At 41.6% G+C, this 20,612-nt stretch overlaps 1 protein-coding gene across 4 annotated transcripts in view; it reads right to left on the bottom strand.

Annotated features, from left to right (window-relative positions):
* The window catches only part of SETD2 (SET domain containing 2, histone lysine methyltransferase), an 86,400-nt gene that overhangs the window by 40,592 nt on the left and 25,196 nt on the right, over positions 1–20,612 (bottom strand). For all 4 annotated transcript variants that reach the window (XM_061586604.1, XM_061586605.1, XM_061586603.1 and 1 more), the window contains 10 exons: positions 15,629–20,082; positions 14,777–14,908; positions 12,368–12,496; positions 10,981–11,104; positions 10,517–10,594; positions 7,846–7,943; positions 5,978–6,104; positions 4,552–4,686; positions 2,680–2,808; positions 760–1,407 (listed from right to left, as the gene is read on the bottom strand). In XM_061586604.1, coding sequence (XP_061442588.1) covers positions 760–1,407; positions 2,680–2,808; positions 4,552–4,686; positions 5,978–6,104; positions 7,846–7,943; positions 10,517–10,594; positions 10,981–11,104; positions 12,368–12,496; positions 14,777–14,908; positions 15,629–20,082 — 6,054 coding nt within the window. The remainder of the gene's footprint in view (positions 1–759; positions 1,408–2,679; positions 2,809–4,551; positions 4,687–5,977; positions 6,105–7,845; positions 7,944–10,516; positions 10,595–10,980; positions 11,105–12,367; positions 12,497–14,776; positions 14,909–15,628; positions 20,083–20,612) is intronic.

Raw genomic sequence — 20,612 nt, forward strand, 5'->3', positions numbered from 1 at the left:
ATATTATTGTTGTGCCTTACCACTTTTAGCAAAAAAAACCTGTCGATCATTTCATTTATGAACAGCTGCTTGCAAAGGTGTCTTGAAAACGGGCATCTGAAGGCACATCAGGAAATTTAAGGTCAAAGATGACCAATATTATGCCAATGGAAGAAATGCTCTCTTTGGGAAGCTGAAGTATTTCTGTTTTGCTAATATTCTAGCTAACTGCCAGGTAACGAAGTGCTGACCATTTCATTTCAAAAGGAAAAACAGAATACTTCTGGATGACTTTTGGGCAAATAATTTTCTAATGGAAGGGCTTTCCACTTGTTTGCCATGTGAACAACAAATCCCACCCACCCCCAAACCAGATTTTACCAAGAAGGGCCCCCTAAATGCCACTCTGGGATTAGAGTAGGCAAACTGCATTGTGAGGCTTTGTATAACTTATTTGTTTTCCAATCTTCATGTTTTGCTGATTGTTCAAAACTATTTGGTGAAAAGGAGGGAAGCTAAGGGGGCAGGGTGTTAGGGGTGAGGAAAAAAGTTCATGGTTATGCTTCTAAGGTTCTCTCTACAAGCATTTTACTTTTTAAAAATATAGTCTTAGTCTGACCCATTTGGAAGATAAATTTCTTTTTTCCTAAAAGAAAAGTGGGAATCTGCAACCATTTGGGACACACATACTTTGCACAAAGAAACAAGTAAATTGTGAGAAACCTCCATTACCTCCACTTCTAAATGATAAAAGCAACTGCTACAGAGAAGCCAACTTACTTTTAGGTCTTTCCAGCAGTCCAGAAGTTTGGTAGCCAAATCACTCGCATCCACTATTTTATCAGTTTGTTCTTGACTCCTCTCACTCTCCACATCTGACACACCCTCCTCTTCATCCTGAGACGGGGTTTCTGCAGCAACAGATTCCTCCAGCTTTGTGGTACTGCTCTCTTTCATCTCTGTCTCAGGTTCAACCTCCTGCTCAACAGTCTGAGATCTGCTGGTGTCTGCCGAGTCCTCAACAACTGCCTCCTTGCTGGGCTCTTGTTGCAGTGGCTGTTCCTCTGCTGTCTCTGTTGGGACACTGTCTGGATGCTCAAGGTCCTCTTTGCCCTCCTTCAACTCAATCTCACTGGTAGTATCCGAGATGGCACTGTCCATACTGTTTTCACTTATGATTTTAAGCCTTCGAAAAGCAAGCTTCTTAGGGGTGTCCGTGTCGCCCTCCGCATTAGGCTTTGTGGAAGGATCAGGTGTATTAAGAGGAGTATGGGCCCGTGATGTGTTCTCACTGGAATAACCATCTCCTTCACTGAGTTGTGGAATAGCAGACTTAGTCTGGGCCCAGCGATGGATAATCGGAAGCACTTTGCTCTCCTCCAACATGTTTTTATTGGGAATAGGCAAAAGCTCCAAAGTCTTCAAAATCTGATCACAGAACATGAAATGGCAACTATAAACTTTCAGGAATGGTCAGTTGGGTTACAATAAGTTTTCCAAGAGGTAACAGACCCTACAAAATCAGCCTTCACTGTTTGTTCTGCTGACACCCAAACTGAGGCTCCATTCAGAATATCCTTCAAACCATCTTTGGAGGATCATGAACAAGCTGCAGGCTCACACATCCTCTATCCCTCTTTCCTTTCCTTCTTAACACTAACCATAATTTACTGTGACGTCTGAATCAGCAAAGTATGGTTAGCAAGTGCCCTTCAAACCAGAATCAGAAGCCCATTTCAAAGCATGGTTTCCAATTTTATTTTGGAGGGGAAAGTGCTAACCGTAGTTTGTAGATTTGGGTGGCATAGCAAATGATGGTTATTGTTAAAAAGGAAATCAAGGGGAAAGGCATGGTTAAGGGGGGAGGGCAGTGCATGATCCCACAGCTTGTTCCTAACGCTCAAACCCATGGTTTAGAAGAAAGGGACACTCTGCTTAAGTGTTGTTGTAGACTGAAATTTATGTCATGAAATCAGAAAAAAATTCCCTTAAAAAAAGAATAGGTAAATTAAATCACAAATGTGCAATTATACAATGCCAGGGATATCTGGGGAGGTCACACATACAAGAACCAAAGGAAAAGATAAATATAAAAATCAAAATCAAAGGAAAGCAAATAATATGAGGATGTAAGCAGATGAAGACCTGGCCTCTGAAAAGGCCTCTCTAACTTCATTGCTTACATGCCAAACACACTAGAGTGAATGCTTTAGTCTTTCAAATAAAAACACAACCACCGACGTGCATTCAAAAATCCAGGCTCTGAACCACAGAAACACATCTCTGCACTGTGAACTCCATCTATTAAGAGAATTTGCCTATATTTTACTTGCACAATCTAGTCACTAACATTTCATTTTTCCAATTGTTTTGCTAATGAGTGGTATGGTAGAGAGCAAGGCTTAGGTCAGATGTTGGGAATAAATGGCATGGGGCAGCAGTAGAAATGGGAAACAGGAACCATGGGAGAGTAGGAAGAGCAAAGGCTTCTGAACCTTCAGCAGACATCAAACACATTTTCCCAAGATTCTTAGAATGGCAAATTGCTTCTTCACAGATTGGTTGGAATGAGAGAAGCCATAGAGGCCTGTGGCTGACAAGGAGCTAGAACTAGAAGCTTGGCTTAACTATTGTGTAGCTATTTTTGAAAATCTGCACACATGGATGCAGCAACATGGCCATTCCAAGGCAGTCACTGACCTCTAGCTGGAGCTTCAAGTTGTTGGCTGTATTTCCCCTGCCGTCGCCAAGCTCTGCCATCCAAATCCAGAGAAGGGACAAGCCGTGGCATTCCAAGAAGGACTTCAGGCAGGCCTGAGAATGAGTATTCTTTCAAAAAGAGAAAGGGAAGAAAATGACCAAGAGATCATACAGCAACTTCTTCGTGGTCACTGCAAACCAGCAGAATAAAGCCAACAGCTACTTAACAAAACAAAAGGCAAAAGAGCACACAAACAAGACTCCAGCTTTGAAAAAGTTTGATATGTACCACCACCAGATGGAATGGCTTCCCACTAAACAACAAACACATCCTTGGTTTGGAGAGCTGGGAATTATTATCATACAGGATTCTTAACCTGGGAGACCTCACTGTGTGGTTCTGGGCAACTTACTCCTGGTGGCTGGTGCCATTTAGGACTGGTGGGGCAAAAGGCAGGGAAGCCAGCAGTGAAGTCAGAGCCAATGACAGGTAGAGCCAATTAGTTCTAGGTTTGTTCCCCATCCTCTTCCTCCTCCTTGCTGAGTTCTACAAGGGACAACACTGAAACTAAGGACAAGGAAGTTGACAGGCAACACCACAAACCTGGATTAATTGTAGGTAAGAAGGTAGGGAGGTGAGGGCTGGCTAAGGGCCGACTGAGACTGGTGTGCCCTAAATGGGCCAGCCTCCAGCAGCCAAAAGGAATTCCAAAGAGAGGCTCCAGACTGAAACTCCTGAATTACAATACTTCGATTCTATTCATTTCAGTCTGAATAGAGGCAATGGCTTCCTGTCCCACTACAGGGGTTAATTCACTCAGTAATGCCAGGAGATTTCTGTTGTCAGTCTCTGTTGCTGCAAAAGGCAATTGTGCTAGTTTTGCATACATTTTGTGAAGATCCACCAGGAATCAGGTACAAAAGATTTGGCTGTGACTGTCCTTTTAAAGCAGCCCCTGGACCTTTCACTCCTCAAATCCCAAGGCCTGAAAAGGGGGGCTCTTGAGAAGCTGTGATTGTACTGCCTGAGAAGGGCATGTGGGGCTGGGGAGCCCCTGATCTTATACTTAATGCTACACCTCATTCAGCTGTGAGCAACTGCATTTGGCTTGTTGGATCCTCATTTGGGGCAGGCACGGCTTTGAGCTTATTTCCCCGTGGAGCCTGAAGCATTTGAGGTGCCGCTTCCACAGATTGGCGTCATACATTTATGCACTAACTGCATTCTCAGTCTACTCTGTAATGCTGAATAGATCAGGGGTATCTAATCTGCAGCCCACATCTGGGTAAGCAGGCGAGAGGAGAACCACATGAGAGAAAAGCCCAAAGCCTGCAATTTGTAAGAAGATGGAGTGCAGGAGATCTTATGCAGACACAATCTGGTTAGACTGAGTTTGTTACAACAACAGTTTTCAGATTGCACAATGGCTAAAGGGACAAAGGAACAGTGGCTGTTCCTCCTTTGAAAATAGAAAGACCAGAACCAGCCAGATCTCTCCCTTGCACTAAGCGGAACACACAGGTCCCCTGTAAGGCAGAGAACAGAAGTAATAAAAAATATGACAGTCCTTATATATTATATTAATAAGGCAGGAGATTAAATTAGATGATGCACTACATAAAAGAACGAATAAAGGCCAAACTGGATTGTACTAATGGTTGGAGGGCATGTAAACCCACCATAAGCAAAAGCCCGTATTTAGGTGCAATGACAGATAAAACATTTTGAAGTTGGAAATGTGCCTGCCCTCCAGCTCCTGCTATACCTCAGTCTCTCAAAACCTCTCAGCCTCACAATTAAAGTGAAATATGTTAGAATTTAACTTCTTTGGCAACCATCTCCTGGCCAAGTAAAATAAAGAATCATCTCACCTGTATAAGTTTGAGACAGGTGAGCTTTTGCTCTAGGGTCTCAATTCGCACCATCAGCCGGGACAAACTAAGAACTTGATTCTTATCTGAAAGCCCTTCTCCATTCTCCAGGAGTGCCTCTAATTCTCCATCCACCTACCAAAACCAAAAAGAAAAGTTGTACAAAAGTTGTCCCCCTGGCCCAGGCAGACTCCATCAGCTTGAACTGGCATTTATCTTGTACTAAAGTCCAGTCATTTCAAGTCAAGTCAATCATCACACCCTACAGGAGACACAGGTGATCTTGACCATGCTTGTTCTTTGCATCCAGATGATGAAGATGTGCCCTTTCTCTTACAGGGCCAAATTTGTTCAGAATATTTGGGTATGGGGATGGGATAGGCGAGAATGGTTTCAATTTCAGGACACTGGTCTAAATGACATTTGAGTCTTTTCCAGCCTGATAATTCTGTAATTCCAGCAAAAGCTGCTAATTCAACACCAGTACAAAATGCTAAAAATTGAATTCAGATAAATTATTATCCCAGCGAAAAATAAAAAAAAATCAAGTGAGTTGCTTGAACCATGTTGCTATTTTCCGTTATCAGCAATGAAGGCACAACACTAGCAGAGGAATCAACCACAAGATGCAAAGAATTCAACATTATTGATATGAAGTGGGAGCTGGTCATGAGAGAAAAACAACTGTACCAAAAAGATAACTTGGAAATTAGGCCTTAGTTAGGTAACTGGGTCAGATGCTGCTGGAGGTCACTGATTCACAGGGTCGCCGTAAGTCGTAGTCGACTTGGAGGCACGGAACGACAACAAAGGTAACTGGGGATAGCTTTTGCAAGTCAACAGAAGGTGGTGTCAAAAACAGACTAAAAACGACATGGTAGTAAAAGGGATTTTAGCTGATGGCCAACATTGCTGGACAGATCCGTCCCACTTGCTACTGTAACTTTGTAGGCTCAAGTCCCTCTGAATGACAGTAAGAGCTACAGGGATTTGTAGGTTTGGCGCATCTGACCATTGAACCTAGCAGAGGATTACCTACCCAAATTTTGCCTTTTGAAAAAGTCCCAGGAAGGAATATGAAAACCAATGGCCAATTTTGTAAAACCTTGCCACCACAGTGGTACACATGAAAGCCCCAGTGTACTTTGTTGTTGTTATGTGCCTCCAAGTCGACTACGACTTACGGCAACCCTATGAATCAGTGACCTCCAAGAGCATCTCTCATGAACCACCCTGTTCAGATCCTGTAACTTCAGGTCTGTGGCTTCCTTTATGGAGTCAATCCATCTCTTGCTTGGCCTTCCTCTTTTTCTACTTCCTTCTGTTTTTCCCAGCATGATTGTCTTTTCTAGTGAATTGTGTCTTCTAATGATGTGTCCTAGAAAACAAAAATAAAATATCTCCTTCCCTGCCCTCTAACACTTACCGAATCCTTTTTGCGAGACCGCTCCTTCTTCATTTTGCCTCCTGCAGCTCTAATGCTGACCCTGTTTTCTCCACCAAGGTAACCCCGACAGTTGGCAGAACCACAGAAACACTTCTGCGCTTCTTTGCTGTTTTAAATCCGCACATAATTAACAAGATCTTAAGCACATAATTTTCATACTAAAATACAGAATTCACCTCAATGACTGCTCTATCCTGTGACCAACAGTCAAATATTTGTTAAGAAACTGGAACACCCCTTGCCAGCTCAACCTCCAAACCAAAAACATATAGGAAGGTTTTATAATGCTCCTGGTAGAATCCCAGGCTTGGACAAGCTTCTCAGGAAAAAGGGTGGAAAAAATTGGATGTATGAAATGCTCAACTATCTGCTTTTCTTGCAGTTTTATTCTTCTCTGCTCATGTCTTACACATATCCAATTTAGATTAGAGACCTCTGAGCGGCTTTTGATACTACTGACCATGGTATTCTCCTGAATCGGTTCCTTGGGAGTTGGAAGGCACTGTGTTCCACACCTGTTTGGCAGGCTAGGGGAAGTGTGATTTACTTGGAAAGGCAGCAACATTTGGCTGGGGAAGGCAATTTGGGCACCCATGTGGACCACACTGAAGGCCTTCGAGGGCTGCATGTGGCACAGCAGAATGCATCATTATTGTCATGGACACCACCAGAAGCTCAAAACCTTCCCTTGAGTTTGAACTCCCGCCACCCTTTCCTTTTACACTATCTATTCTCTAGCTTTATCTCTTGTTCTTACTTGTCAAATAAATTGTCCTTTGCTGCTCTCAGGTGTGGTTAAGAGTTCAGTCTTTACAACATGCTCATCATTTATGCAAGAGGACAACCCAGAAAGTACTCCATATTAACAATCTGCCAAATGTGATTTAATGCCTGTGTCTTATGTCTGACATCTCCAACACTCACCACCACATATTTTTAAAGAATTTACAAAATCACAATACAAAATGATTTATTAATTATAAATTATATATTAAGTTTATTTATTAAACCTAATAAAGGTTTACAGGTAAGTAGATATTAAATAACTTGAAAACTGACCCTATGATTGCTCTCACATGAAGAGCGATCAACTGCCTTTTATACACATACACACCTCACACAACATAAATGGTCTCAGGGCAGCATACAACATTACAAAGAGTTAAAAATTCACCACCTAAATAAAAAACATTTGTATTGTTCAGATAACTTCCCCCCTCCTCCCTCCAATCAAAAGTAGCTCATTTGTTTTTTCTCCATTATTGTATTATTTTGCTTGAAATTGTTTTTGCAATTGTTTGACTTGCGGTAAGTTATTTCACATGCAGTGTGTTTTTGTTGTCCTTTTTGTACGTTGCTTTGAGTCCCATTTTTGGAAAAAAGCAACTAACAAATGCTATTAATAAATAAATGTATAAATAATAAATATTCAGGCAAGTCAGAAGATTCGAGTTTTCTTTTGCTCTGCTTCTTAGAGAGGAAGTAACTGATTCTCTTTCTAGGGTGGAGGGAGCATCCAGTAGCACAGGCGAATATTCTATGCAATGGCAGTAACAGTTTATGAGTAGGGATATGTACTCTTGTATACAGTATACTGTGCTATTTTTAACCATCACTGTAAGCCATCTTGAATACTTCACAGAGAGGCAGAAAATAACAATAATAAAAAATAATATCTCACCCTCCTCAAGTGAGAACAGCAGCAGGGGACACATGAGTAAATTAGCTAGTGACCTCTGTAGGTTAGAAAATATGACCTATGATTGATCTTGCACAAGATCACTTTATTGGCTCTTGTTCAAGGACAGCCATTTTTAAACAATAAAGCAAGCAAGGTCAACACCTACCCATATCTCTGGAACTGGTAGTCAAAAGTAAGTTCTGAGCCCGACGGCACTAGCTTTGTGGTGAAAAAGCCAACCCTCAGCTGTCCATTCACTGTCCACTGTGGTGGGGAAGACCAAAATGTACGGCATGTTTACAGCACAATGTATATATTTATAAACTATAGTATCTTATTATTTTAAAAAGCAGATATATTCTAGAAATGGCTCTGCATCTCTGGAGAACACAGTAAGCATACCAATCTCTATGCCAAGAGAACCCAAGTAAAGCAAACACACACTTTATGTCCAAATTTGTTTAATTGCAGTGCCAGGAATTCACAGCATCCCATTTATATTAGATATATTGCTGTAAATTTCTTTTATCCAATTAGAAATGGATGATGCAAGCAACAGCCTTAATTCATTTCCATCTTAAAAAGCATTTAGACAGTGTTTGCTAAGCTTTCCTTGTTTGAATCAACTAAAACCTGGGATGATAAATTGTACGAGGATCCTTCAAGACGGCAGGAGTTTCCTTGTTTCACACTGTTAGCCTGAAACTTGTGAAGGATTAAAGCAATAAAGGTGACACACCCCTTCATGTCTTTGTTTACACACTGAGAGGCCTAAACACCTGAACTGCAGATGCTGTCTGGGTGCACCTGGCCGGCCACTGCTAGAAACCACGTGGCCCACAAAGCCAACTTCTGCATTTGTTTGCTACTTATAATGTTTTGAAATAATAAATACTGTGAACTTCAACACACATACAAAATTGACTCTTTGCTCTTCCTGGCTACCAATGCCCCTTCATTAAAAGATCTTTTGTCTGCCCAAATTACAGCATTGATCTGCTTCTGCCCCAATGCAATGTTTCTCTTCAGCTTCGTTTCCTCCTCTAACTCTCTTCCCTTAACCCACTGTTGACTGCACCTTCCTTCAATTATTGTGCCTTTCGGCAACCTGCCCCTTGAAAGAGGCACCGCTTCCTTTTACGATTTCTTCCTGTGTCCTGCCCCCCAATCCTATGTAAAGTTTTTCACAAGGAATTAGTCACAGAAGCTCTGTTGTTTGCAAACATCTTAATGCTGACAGCTCCCCCAATTGGAAGTAAGAAAGTTCATGAACACAGTGACCGCACAACAGCTCAGCCAGTGGTACATGCAAAACACACTTTTGCCCAAGTTTTGTTTTTTTGTTTTTAAATAGGGATGGATCTTAAAATCTATATGGAAATGGGAATTTGTCAAGTACCAGGGTTAATCTTGCAAATTAATCAATTTGCCAAAACTTACAGTTATTTGTATAAAATCTTGATAATGCTGAAGTGCACTCTTATTAAATGTGATACTACAGACTTGCCCCCTAGGACCTTCTTCATTATCTGAGCACTTGTCTGAACATAGTGCATTCTCAGAAGACACATCATACACAGAGGTTCAGTTTCAAGTAACAATCCCTAGTAAGTTGGGAAGAACAACAAATTTCTGGTCTACAGTTGAGTATATAAGGTACCAAGACCTATGGGGCTCAAGTTCAGAAGATGGAACGCGTAAGATAAAAATAAAACCCCAAATTCTCCAAAGTGGCCTTCTAAACTTTTTTTACAGCAGCTGCCCATATATTTTCATAACCACAACAATGAGGACACAAAATGAAATTAAAGACTAATATTTCAAGATCATGGCCAAAGCTTTGCCATACTTAACACCTTGAGCACCACATATGTTTTTATTTTTAAATTGGCAATTTTTAAATAAGCAAACGTGTTTAAAATCATGAAGAGTAAAACAATACTGGAGCATATCTGATGTCATGCAGCTATATAAGCTTTAGAACTGAGCTCCTGTAACACATCCTCCATGGGGCTACCCTTGAAGACTGTCTACAAACTGCAACTAATCTAGAAAGTGGCTATCAAACTGTTTGAGTGGCACAGACAGTTGAGACCACACACAACACCAGTCCAGAAGAACCTGCATTGGTTGCCTATACATTGCTGAGCTCAATTCAAGTTGTTAATATTGACCTATAAAGTTTTGAATTACTCTGAGCCCAAATACCTAAAATAATGCCTTTTTTTTTTACCAACCTGTCTAGGCTTTAAGATTGGCAGGACAGGCCTTTCTTGCAGTTCTACTGCCAGGGAAGCGCATGGTGGTGCCTCGCCTCTGGAATGCCTTCCCTGCAGAAATGGTTCTGGCACAGATGTCAGTTCATTTTTTACACTGGTTTAAAGAAATATCTTTTTGACTCTGGATCTTGTATGAGGTGAAGTAATGTGGCTTGTTGCTGGCTGTACGTTTTCCCTGCCGCCTCATATATCTTATCTGAATTGTTTTAAAAGGGCTTTTTATGTTCAGAATTGTTTTATGGCAATTGCTTAACACAATTATCGTTGACCTTCGGATTTATGTTATTTAAACTGGCCAGTTGAAGGCTGCCACAAGGGCTTACCGATGCTGACGCTTTGTGTGGTAGATATACATTTTACAATGCTCTTACCCTGTGCACCAGTCCAGTGGATAGAGTAAAAGCCTTTTAAAATGTATCGCTCACTGTGCTGGCCACCCAACACATTCAATATGCTGTATGGTCACTTCCACGTAAAAGATCTGTAACATAAAATAACCCTCCACTTAGGTCAACAAAATCAAGCATAAAATTGCAACAGCTTCTTCCTGCAACTCACTTTCTGTGTCTCACAGTTCGGCTCGCAGCTGTGGTTCATAAAACGAGAGCAGTTTCCTTTCTGGGTGGCATCTATTATCTAAAAAAGAAAATATCTATTTGTACCACTTTATAAAAATTGGGAGCCTGTCCTATATTCAAAGACTTAATGTGGTTTCAACTGGAATTCCACCTGCTTCCAATGTTGTTAGGCCAAACTGTTGAAGAAAATACTAATATCCTTATAAAGAATTGATTCAACTTGTGTTAACGTTTACTTGTATTAACAGGAAGCCACAGTTAGAAGGATCAGATGCCCTTCTGGAGAAGTTCTGAGACATTCTTCTGATGGACAAAGTATTGCAACAGCTGAGAGATAAATGAAAAATATATTCATGCAAGTACGGTGACCTCTTAAAAAGTACTTGGGCAATACACAACCACATATAGCCTCTGTATGTATTGAAAATGATTTTTGACACTCACCTCATCATTTTTCAATGCCATGAAGTAATAATGGATATTCTTGCTCCGGGCATACTCCTTCACTCGGGTTTTGAACTCTTTGTGATCCAGCACTTCACCACAGTACTCTAGTACAAAGGTGTTACTAAACAGATCCAAGAAAGAAAGAAAAACGTCTAAAGCATAGTAGCAACATAGTTTTGACCTATAATGCCCTAAATAATCTGGGTCTGGACTATCTCAGGGACTGCCTTCCTCCCACATGAACCGTTGTGATCTGCCAGAGAGGCTGTGCTCAGCACTCCATCTCTTAGTGGTGATTGGTTGGTTTCTACTAGAAGTGGGACCTTTGCAGTAGTTACTCCAACAATGTGGGCTTCCAGGAACTGGCTAAAAACCTCTCTCCTTTGCCTAGCCTTTGAGGTGGTTGCTCAATAATCTGCTGCTGACCAGTTACGTTCAACTTGGAAAATCTTTTCATTTTGCTTTGTATTTGTGTTATTTCCTTTTTATTGTTAACCTTTTAGGAGATTAAATTTGAAAGGTGGTAAAATGAGTAACTCCCAAGCTAAACCCCAATTAGAAAGAGAAACATTACTGAACCAAATCCAGAGAGTTTGAACAATGCTAGCTATTATTTATATAATTTTATAAGACGGGACAATGCTATTAATTATCATCATTAAAGTTCAGTGCTTTGCATGAAGAAGATCCTAGATTTGGTCCCTGGTCATCTCCAGTTAAACAGCAGGGACTCCTGCCTAAGGCTTTAGAGAGCTGCTGCCAGTCTGAATGGAGAGCACTGATTTAGATGGATCGATGTTCTGCCTCAATATAAGGCAGTTTCCACGTGTTCAAAGGTGTGTGTAAAAAGATGCCATGTGCAAGAAGCGCAAACTCCATACACCATGGCTCCTGCTTGCAGTTTCCTGGATCCTATTAATGCGCTCCAAGCTCCACCCATGCTCCACCCTAATTTGAACTGAATACAACATAAAATGTAATGCCTAATAGAAGATGGCACCACCCTGCTTCTCCTGGCAAGCAGTATGAAGTGAAGGTGTTAGCTTTGATCCTGCTGGCCTTTGGTCTCCCTGTGATCAGCCTCCCGCATCCGAGAAGGGGAAAGCTAGAGTACGTGCATGTGATTGAACTATGCTTCTGAACATCCAACAGATTCACCACTGGCTTCTGAAGAGCAAAAGCAAACAGGTCAGTGCCTTTGTTCACTGGTTCATGGAAAAGCACTGACCCACATGCTGCTTATAGCTACTTCAACAGCAAGGGAGTGGGAATAGACTCCTTCTGCAAAGTCTCTATGTTGCTAAGGACAAAGCCTTCACTGTGGCTGTGAGCAAGAATGGAAAATTGCTATGCTGAAGGTCCTTTCAAATGAGGGAAGCCTTACGAGGGAAGGTCTTTCGCTGCTCTCAACCCCCAGCCTTTCTTCTCAGTCAGAATGACTTCAACATCTGCATGCTGCTTCCTTTGAAACCGTCGGTTGGAGCAATATTCCCCATTTGGGCACCTTGAGGAACTGAGCATAAGGAAGAACATTAAAATAATTTATACATAAGTAACCATGCGGATAGTCATTGGCTTGCTTGTAGCAAAAGCCCTATAAAACCTACATACATGTTTCTCAAACGAAGCACAACCAACCCTACAATGTTCAAAGATAGTCAACTGAACGAAGTTTCAGTTTTGCAACTCAAGTACCATGATGTAACTGTACTCTACGATTAAATGAGTATTTTGGCATCTTTCTCTGAACCGTTAAACATGGAGATTCTTTTGGACGTCTTAATGCATCTGCTTTCCTAATAACCCTGCAAGGCCACTTAAGCATTGCAATAGCACTTAGAAAACCATCAGGTCTTAACTATGTGATGTTATCCCATCAGTGTTGTGCCTCTCTGGGTCCTAATCTGGCGCACAAGGCCATTTTCCAGAATCCATTCCCATGTCAGGTGTGGGGCAGGTAAAGACACGACTGCAAAGAAACTATAGGGAGCCTTAAATTTTGTGGCAAATGCAAGATGTTGAACTACAATTCCCATCATTCTTGGCATTGGCCATATTTGCTAGGGCTAATGGTAGTTGAGCAATATCTGGAGGGTCAAAGGTTCCCCACTCCTGTTATAAAGAACCATACAACGACATGGGATCTAGTATACTGGGGCACACAAGCATTTTCTTTTTTGTCCATTACATTAAGGTTTTTGAGAAAAGGAGAAAAATGAAGAGAGTTTTATGTAAATAACTGCAAAACAGGAGGAAAAAAGAAGGGAAGAAAGAAAGACAGGAATACTTGGAAAAATTAGGCTGCCCCGTGTTCATATTGGGGTAAATGGTGGGTCCCAAGTCCGAAAAGGCTGACCTACTGTTCTAGTGACCTCTCCTCCCCAGTTCAGGTAGAATCTTCAAACCAAAATACCCAGGAAATTAAGGGACCACTGTACTAGTTATTTCTTTTGGGAAGGCAGTACCACTTCAGATGAGGCCTTACATCATAGAATGTTCCTCTGCACAAAAAATACAAACTAAAAAAATCCCTGCACATAGAAAACTTGGATGTAAGAGAAAAAATAGTCTAGAAATTTCTCCCTGCCATCTAGTGGAGTTTTCCCCACCCTGGTACCCTCCAGATGATGTTCAACTACAACTCCCATCAGCCCCAACCAGCAGAACCAATGGTCAGGGTTGTTGGGAATTCTAGTCCAAAAAATCTGAAGGCACCAGGTTGGGGAAGGCTGATCTGGTTTATAAGGCAGAGTATTGCATCAGGTATGTTCCATGTCCCATCTGCAGTCTGAAGTGGTAACGCTCAGACATGGATTTACCACATTGGTCAGACCTAAGTGGTGACAGAGGTTCTTGGCAAATTTTGAGGAGATATTTGAAACAGCCTCCAATTACTTGATAACTAAGGCTGCAATCCAATATACACTTACTTGGGAATAAGTCCCAATGAACCCAGTGGAGCTTACTTCTGAGTAGACATGAATTGGATTGCAGCCTAAATTTAATTCCAGAATCCTCCAATCAAGAAAAGGACTGAAACCATTAAAAAGTGGTTACTTTTAATCCTTAAGTTGCCCTCCATCCTGACTTGAAAGTATTCCAGTACACCAGTACCAGAAATTTGAGTGTTTTTGTTCATAATATGACATAAGATTACTACGGCTGCTTTTTATCTGAAGTATGGAAAATATATGAATGAAAAGCAGTGTAAATACAAAGGATTACACTGATAAAGGGCTACAGGAGAATTTTCAAGACATATTTCTTCTCAAGATCTATTGCTGGGATTTCTCAGATTTCCAGAAAGAGGAAGACTTGATTTCAACATTTATAATACACCTTTTCATAACGCTCAAAGTTACTTACAAAGAATAAAAGCTTTCGAAGGAACATATAGCCCAAAATTTCAATATTCAAAATACAGAACAGATAATAAATCAGCACCACCACAAACCTTGAGGGCCTGGGCCTTGCTGAATAAACAGGTCCCTCATTTCCTCCAGAACACCCACTACTACATGAGTTCATTCACTTGGTTGTGATCAACATGCAATGACAACAGATATGCTCTGTGTGCATGCCATTTTCAATGACCAGAACAATTATTTCATTTTACAGCAAAACCTCTTTTTTATTTATATTGTATGTCAGGATGTGAGTGGGTGATGACAGGAACAGACCAAGGCTGCAATTCAATAGGTCTACTGAGAAATAAGTTCCATTGGATTAAATGGGACTTACCCCCAGGTAAATGTGTATTGGATTGCAGCCTAAGCTGCAAAATGATCCTTACCATTCTATCATGAGTAGACGGTTAAGGCAATCTTCTCCACATGCCACATCTCCTTGAGCCCTCTCCTCTTTGGAAAGCGTGGGACATTCGCACAGCATCCGCTTGATGTCACGGTGGGATTTATTCTTTTTCCTATGCAGTATTCCACAGAACAAACTTTGAAACTGACAGCATTACATTGGCTAGCAAAAACTGAGGAGTTTATCCAAAAGAAAAAGTATGGACGGCTATTAAAGTTTGGCATATGGAACCTCGGTATACCTTGTGACAGGGCAAATGTTTTGAGACCTCCCACTGGTTTTCCAGACCCAACTCAAAGCTGTAAGGTGCTGTATTCAGCTGAGACCAATTTTTCACATCCTGAAGAAATTCAATTTTAGGAGTGGGGAGGTAATACAATAAAGTAGGTTTCTAGCTCTTTTTTGGTGGGAACAAAACTTTAAAATGTTTCTGGAGGATGTATTTGAAAGGCTTAGACTGCAAACATAAAATACCAAGATTCTGACTTTAAAACTCTTTGTGATTTTACAGAGGCCTTAACATTTGCATGCAGTAACATGGAACTCTTACTAATGTGTACTGACAGGACACTGATCAGGCAAATGGAGAGCACTGAGAAGGTCCAGTACCTGTTTTGGAAGTGGCTAGCCCCACCTGGGACTCTGAGCCATACTAATAAGATTCATACCAGTATGAATCACAATCCCTCCCCTCCCCCAATATTAATACCCTTACAGTGCACTAAAGGAATATACAGTACACTATAACACACACTTTTTCACATTATATTTAAGGTATGCTATTCCCATGTTAGCATAAAAGACATTTTAAAAAGTAACTAAAACCAATTACCTTTCCGTCAAATATACATTTTCTTCAATAAGGTCAAAGTAACAGGGCATTTTCCCGTGCTTGGCAAACTCTTTCCAACGCTGGGGGTCCCTGAACTCTTCCATGAAGCATAGTGGACGAACCACTGAAGAGTCCTGAGGTATTATTGGCAACTGCTCTCCCTCTGTTTTGACCTTCTTCCTTTCCCGGGAGTCTGCATCGCTCTCTGTGTCGCTCTCTAAATCTGTCCTCCTTTTCTTCAATGGCCCCCGCTCTTTCATCTCATTTTTATCCAAAACCTTATTAACCTGCTCTTTTCTTTCACTTGTGGCCACTGGCTCTTTAGCAGAGTTACTACTTATCTCGTGAGCCTGCACCGAACCCTTCTCTCTAGGGTCACGTGACTGGAACTTAATCGACTGATTGGGGAAGAAGGCCTGGCTTTCATCAACCCAACAGTCAATTTCTTCATACTCCTCATGGTCTTCTGTAAGTGAATCAGGAACCTGCCCTTGTATTCGCTCATAATTCATCTCAGAGGGTCTGTTAGTCAATCTTGGATCACAATAGCCATTGTTATGCAAGTAGTGATGAGACTCAACATATGGCCCTGTACCTGGTGGATAAACATAACCTGGAAAAATGCCATAGCTGCTATCAGGCTGTTGGTATGTACTACTTGGTTTCTCTGGTTGGGAGAAATCCCACTCCAAGTCTTCTGCTGAATGAAAGCCACCCTCTCTGGAGAAGTCTCCAGTGTCCATGTGATCCCCGAAAGCAGATTTCCCCAGCCTGCTGTCTGGCTTGGAAAGACTGGTCTGAAGTCTGGATGTATCGTCAGCCATTTCAAAGTTCTTGGAAAGGTAAAGCGGTTCTTCTTCTTGTGATACATCAATTGATCGTGCTACAGACATGGTTTCAGTTAATAATGCTCTTTCATCTGGACTCGGTTTGTGAATAGAATCTGATGTCTGCTCTGATTGACTCGTACTGTCAACGCCATCACTCTGAGGATGGGAGATACCAGCCTGAAGGTCTTCAGTCGCTATTCTACTGAGCTCAGCAGATATTGCTAGGCTCCCCTCTGTATCTCTAGAAGGCAAACATCTGCTTTCATTTTGCAGACCATTATTAGATTCCACATCATCTGGTATTTCTTCACAGAATGGTTTGCTGCCCTCTGGCCTGCCATCTTCCCAGTGATCCACATAGCGTCTGTTACTTTGGCTGTTCCGAGAGGAACAAGAACTGCTCTCTTCCATACTTATTGTAGAATTCTTTGGAATGACCACAACTGACTGAAGGCGGTTCCTTGGAACACTGCTGTCATCTGAATCAGAGTCCTCTGTATCACTTTCATCACTACACTGTTCACTTGCGCTTTCAGCAGTCTCAGAATACTCTTCATTGTGAATGGCAGTGAGCTCAGGAGTACTGCCAGTGCTGTCACACCTGGACACTTCAGCTGCAGTTTCTGTTTCTTCTATAGTCACAACAATATCACAAGACGGGGACAAAGGATCTGAAAATGCAGATCCTGCCAATGAATTGTTACTTTTTTCTTTTATCACCAAAACGTCAAGATTGTGGTCTTTCAAGTCAGACATGGTTCTTGTATCAAGAGCAACTGAGTCTTCCTCCTCATCTGGTTCCTCTTTCTCTGAGTCTTCTACTGGCATCTCTAAATAGTAAGAATGTTCATTTTTAAAAGGTGATTTTGTTTTCTCTGCAACAGAATCAACATGCAGGACATCCAGTTCAAGTGCTACTTCAGGACACTCCAAGAGTTCTTCTTTCTTCTTCTCCAAGCTTGTTATCTCTGACTGGTACAACACATTTTCAGGTATTTGTTGCTGCTGTGCAATACACTCATTGTCTAATTCTGCTTCCACAAAATATTCTTCTGCAGAAGAATCTCTGACTGGGCTACACTCTAACAAACTGAAGCTACCAACACATTTTTCTTTTTCATGTGCAATTTCTGATGAATTTTGATCTTCTACTTCAGCATATTTGAACTTTTCAATGGGTGGTTCTACGTGAACATCCATAGAAGATTCTTGAGTAACTTTTGTATCTGAAGACTCAGCTTCAATTTCAACTTCTGAGTAATACAAAGAAAGAGTGGCATAATCTGAGAGATAGCAAGAGACAGGATCTTTGGTTTTATTAAAAGGATCTGTTAGATCATCCACTTTTTTCGTTAATATTTTAGAATTATTTATATTCACAATACAAGAAGGTTCACAGCCATATACAGAGGAAATTGGATCTTCTGTCTTTTCTTTATGTAAGCTGCTGAAGTCACTTGAAAGGACAGGAGAATCACCTAGATCATGTCCTTTAGACAGATGCACACTTTGAAATCCGTTAGATGGTAACTTGTTCAAATTTGGATTTTTGACTTCAGGTGGCGGCTCAGGTCTGTCTAAGCTATCATCAGAAGACATTGCGATCTGCTCAATTCTGGAGGTACAGAACAGTGCTGCATCACTGGGCCTTCCTTCTGGGGACCCATTTGTATTCAGTTCTATTGGAGAACAAGTTCTTAACAGTTCATGTTTAACCTTGATTACAGATTCCACTTCCTTAATACTGTCATGGCTATCAATTCCTGCAAGTTCATTCAACTTAGAAACAGGAGACGTCTCATTTGATTCATTTAACTTTTTGAAAATAGGTGAATCATTTAACTGATTTAACGGAGAAACAGTCCTTTCTGTTTCTGGCTTCTGTGTAATAGCAGTTTTTGTTTCAAAGCTTTGTACACAAGGCGCTTCCATGTCTATACAATTAGACTGCTCTCTGATTTCCACAGATTCTGTACAACAGAAAGAACTTTTAGATTTATCTGACTTTGGAGCAGATGGCTTTGAAGAGGCAGACTTGTGACGGGAAGAATTCGCACCACTCTCTTTAGAATGGGATGTTCCCCTCCGGTGTCGCGGCTCACTGATTGGAGAGCACTTTTTTGATACATCACTTTCTGAAGTCCTTTTTGATTCTCTGTCTGATTTTGTAGGCTTTCCTTTTCTCTCTGAATCAGTATGAGAGGACTCTAACTTGTTATCCCGTTCAGACTTTGAATAAGAGGTCCTAGAGTCTCTATAAGATGAAGAGTGAGAGGATGTACGCCTTGAGTCTGTAGACCTGGAATATGCCCTCCGATACTCTTCTTCTGAATCAGAACTCTCTCTTGCCCTACTATCCACATATGAACGAGAATACCGTGTCTTCTCTCTGTATGGTGAGCTCCTGTGGTACCTCCGGTCAGGGTCATAGTAATGTGACCGTTCAGATCTGGAATACAGAGAACTAGTTCTTGAACCTCTCTCTGATCTAGAACGAGAACGGGATCTGCTTCGCCTCCTCTCTCTGTCAGATCTGGAACGGGAGGAAGAATACCTTGAATCTCTCTCAGACCTGGAGGAGTAACTAGAATATTTTTCATCCCTGTCAGATCTAGACCGTGAAGAACATTTTGCCTGCTCCTCTATTTTGACAGAAGTAGAGCTCTTTCGTGAATCTTTTTCCTTCTCCAAGCTTGCAGATATTTTAATTTCATGAGATCTCTGACTCGAAGAGGTCCTCACGGAGTCTTCATCAGATTCAGAACCTGGCAATATGCCATCAGACAATTTCCTCCTGGAACCTTGTTTTTTAGAACTTTGAGAAGCACACTTTGAACCACCTGAAACTTCTTTCCCAATATGGGAATCTCCTTTTGTTGGGACTGGTTCTGCTTCCTCAGAAACAACTTGAGCTGGATTTTCTTCAGAGCCATCCAACACAGCGTTTTGTTTAGTATTCAGTTCTAAAGTTTCCTGAGGCGTTTTCATCAAGGGCTCCTTTGTCATTCGGACAATGGTTTCTACAGGTGATGGCAACAGAGGTGTGGCTGCAGTTTGTACTGCAACTGGAACTGGTGGCAAAGTTGCTGGGGATAGGACTGGTGTTGGCGCTGGTAGCATTTCTGGAGGAGGGGGAGGGGGAGGAGGAGGGGGAGGTGGTGGTGGTGATGACGGCAATTCCAGAGATTCTGCTGTAGCAGCTGGTCCTATTGCTGCTGCTGGTGGTGGCATGGCAGCAGCAAGGGGAGGCTTTGTTGTAACATTCAGCAGATGTTTCTTAAAATGGATCTTGCCTAATTCCACTTTAGGCTTCGGTGGTGAAAATTCCTCCACAACACTTGAAGAATCCCCAAGGTCCATTTTAATTTTAGAGACAAAGTCAGTCTGAAGAGGCGCAGCTGGGGAGTTCGGAGTCTCATTTTGTTTGTCATTCCCAAGGGCTGTCAGAAATCTATTCTGCAAGGTTTTCTTGGTCAGACTGAAGCTAAAAGACACCTTTTGCCTGCCTTGTTCCTCAAGGTTAACTTTTGTCCGGGTGCCTTTGGGCAAGAAACGGCTAGATGCAACTCCTTTGAACACTGTCCCTTTGACAAAACCAGGTTTCTGTGCATTTTCAGCCTTGCCCTAGAAGAGAAGAAACAAGCTGGTGAAATCGTGGCTTTTAGAATAATTACACTCAAAACTACAGGAACAAAAGTAGAAAAAGACAAGCGCAAAACAACCACCCCACATACCAGAAGGCAAAAATAAATAAATCAGCAACATAAACTCAGTCTATGAGTTGCTTAGACAAGTGAGCCAGCTTAACCAGGAAGCCTTATTAAAACCTTAGGGAATATTATCTGATACGCTCGGGTCAGTTGCTGTTGAGGCTTCCTGATTAATATCCCAGCAGCTCCTTTTTTGGCCACAGGTAGGTAGCAATGCACAGCTGAATCCCCACCTGCCATTGCTCCATCTTCCGTTCCCTGGGTGGGTGGGTGGTGGCTGCTGCACAATCAAGCTGTGTCACAGAAAATAGGAAGATGCAACAATACAAATTGTGGGCTGAGGCAGCTTAGACTGTGAACTTCACATTAATGGTGGAATACCCTTCTCTTCAAGATCCACCTGACACCAAACTTGTTTCATTTTGGCACAAGGTTAAAACCTAG

Source organism: Rhineura floridana, chromosome 10, assembly GCF_030035675.1.
Source record: "Rhineura floridana isolate rRhiFlo1 chromosome 10, rRhiFlo1.hap2, whole genome shotgun sequence".
NCBI lineage: Eukaryota > Metazoa > Chordata > Lepidosauria > Squamata > Rhineuridae > Rhineura > Rhineura floridana.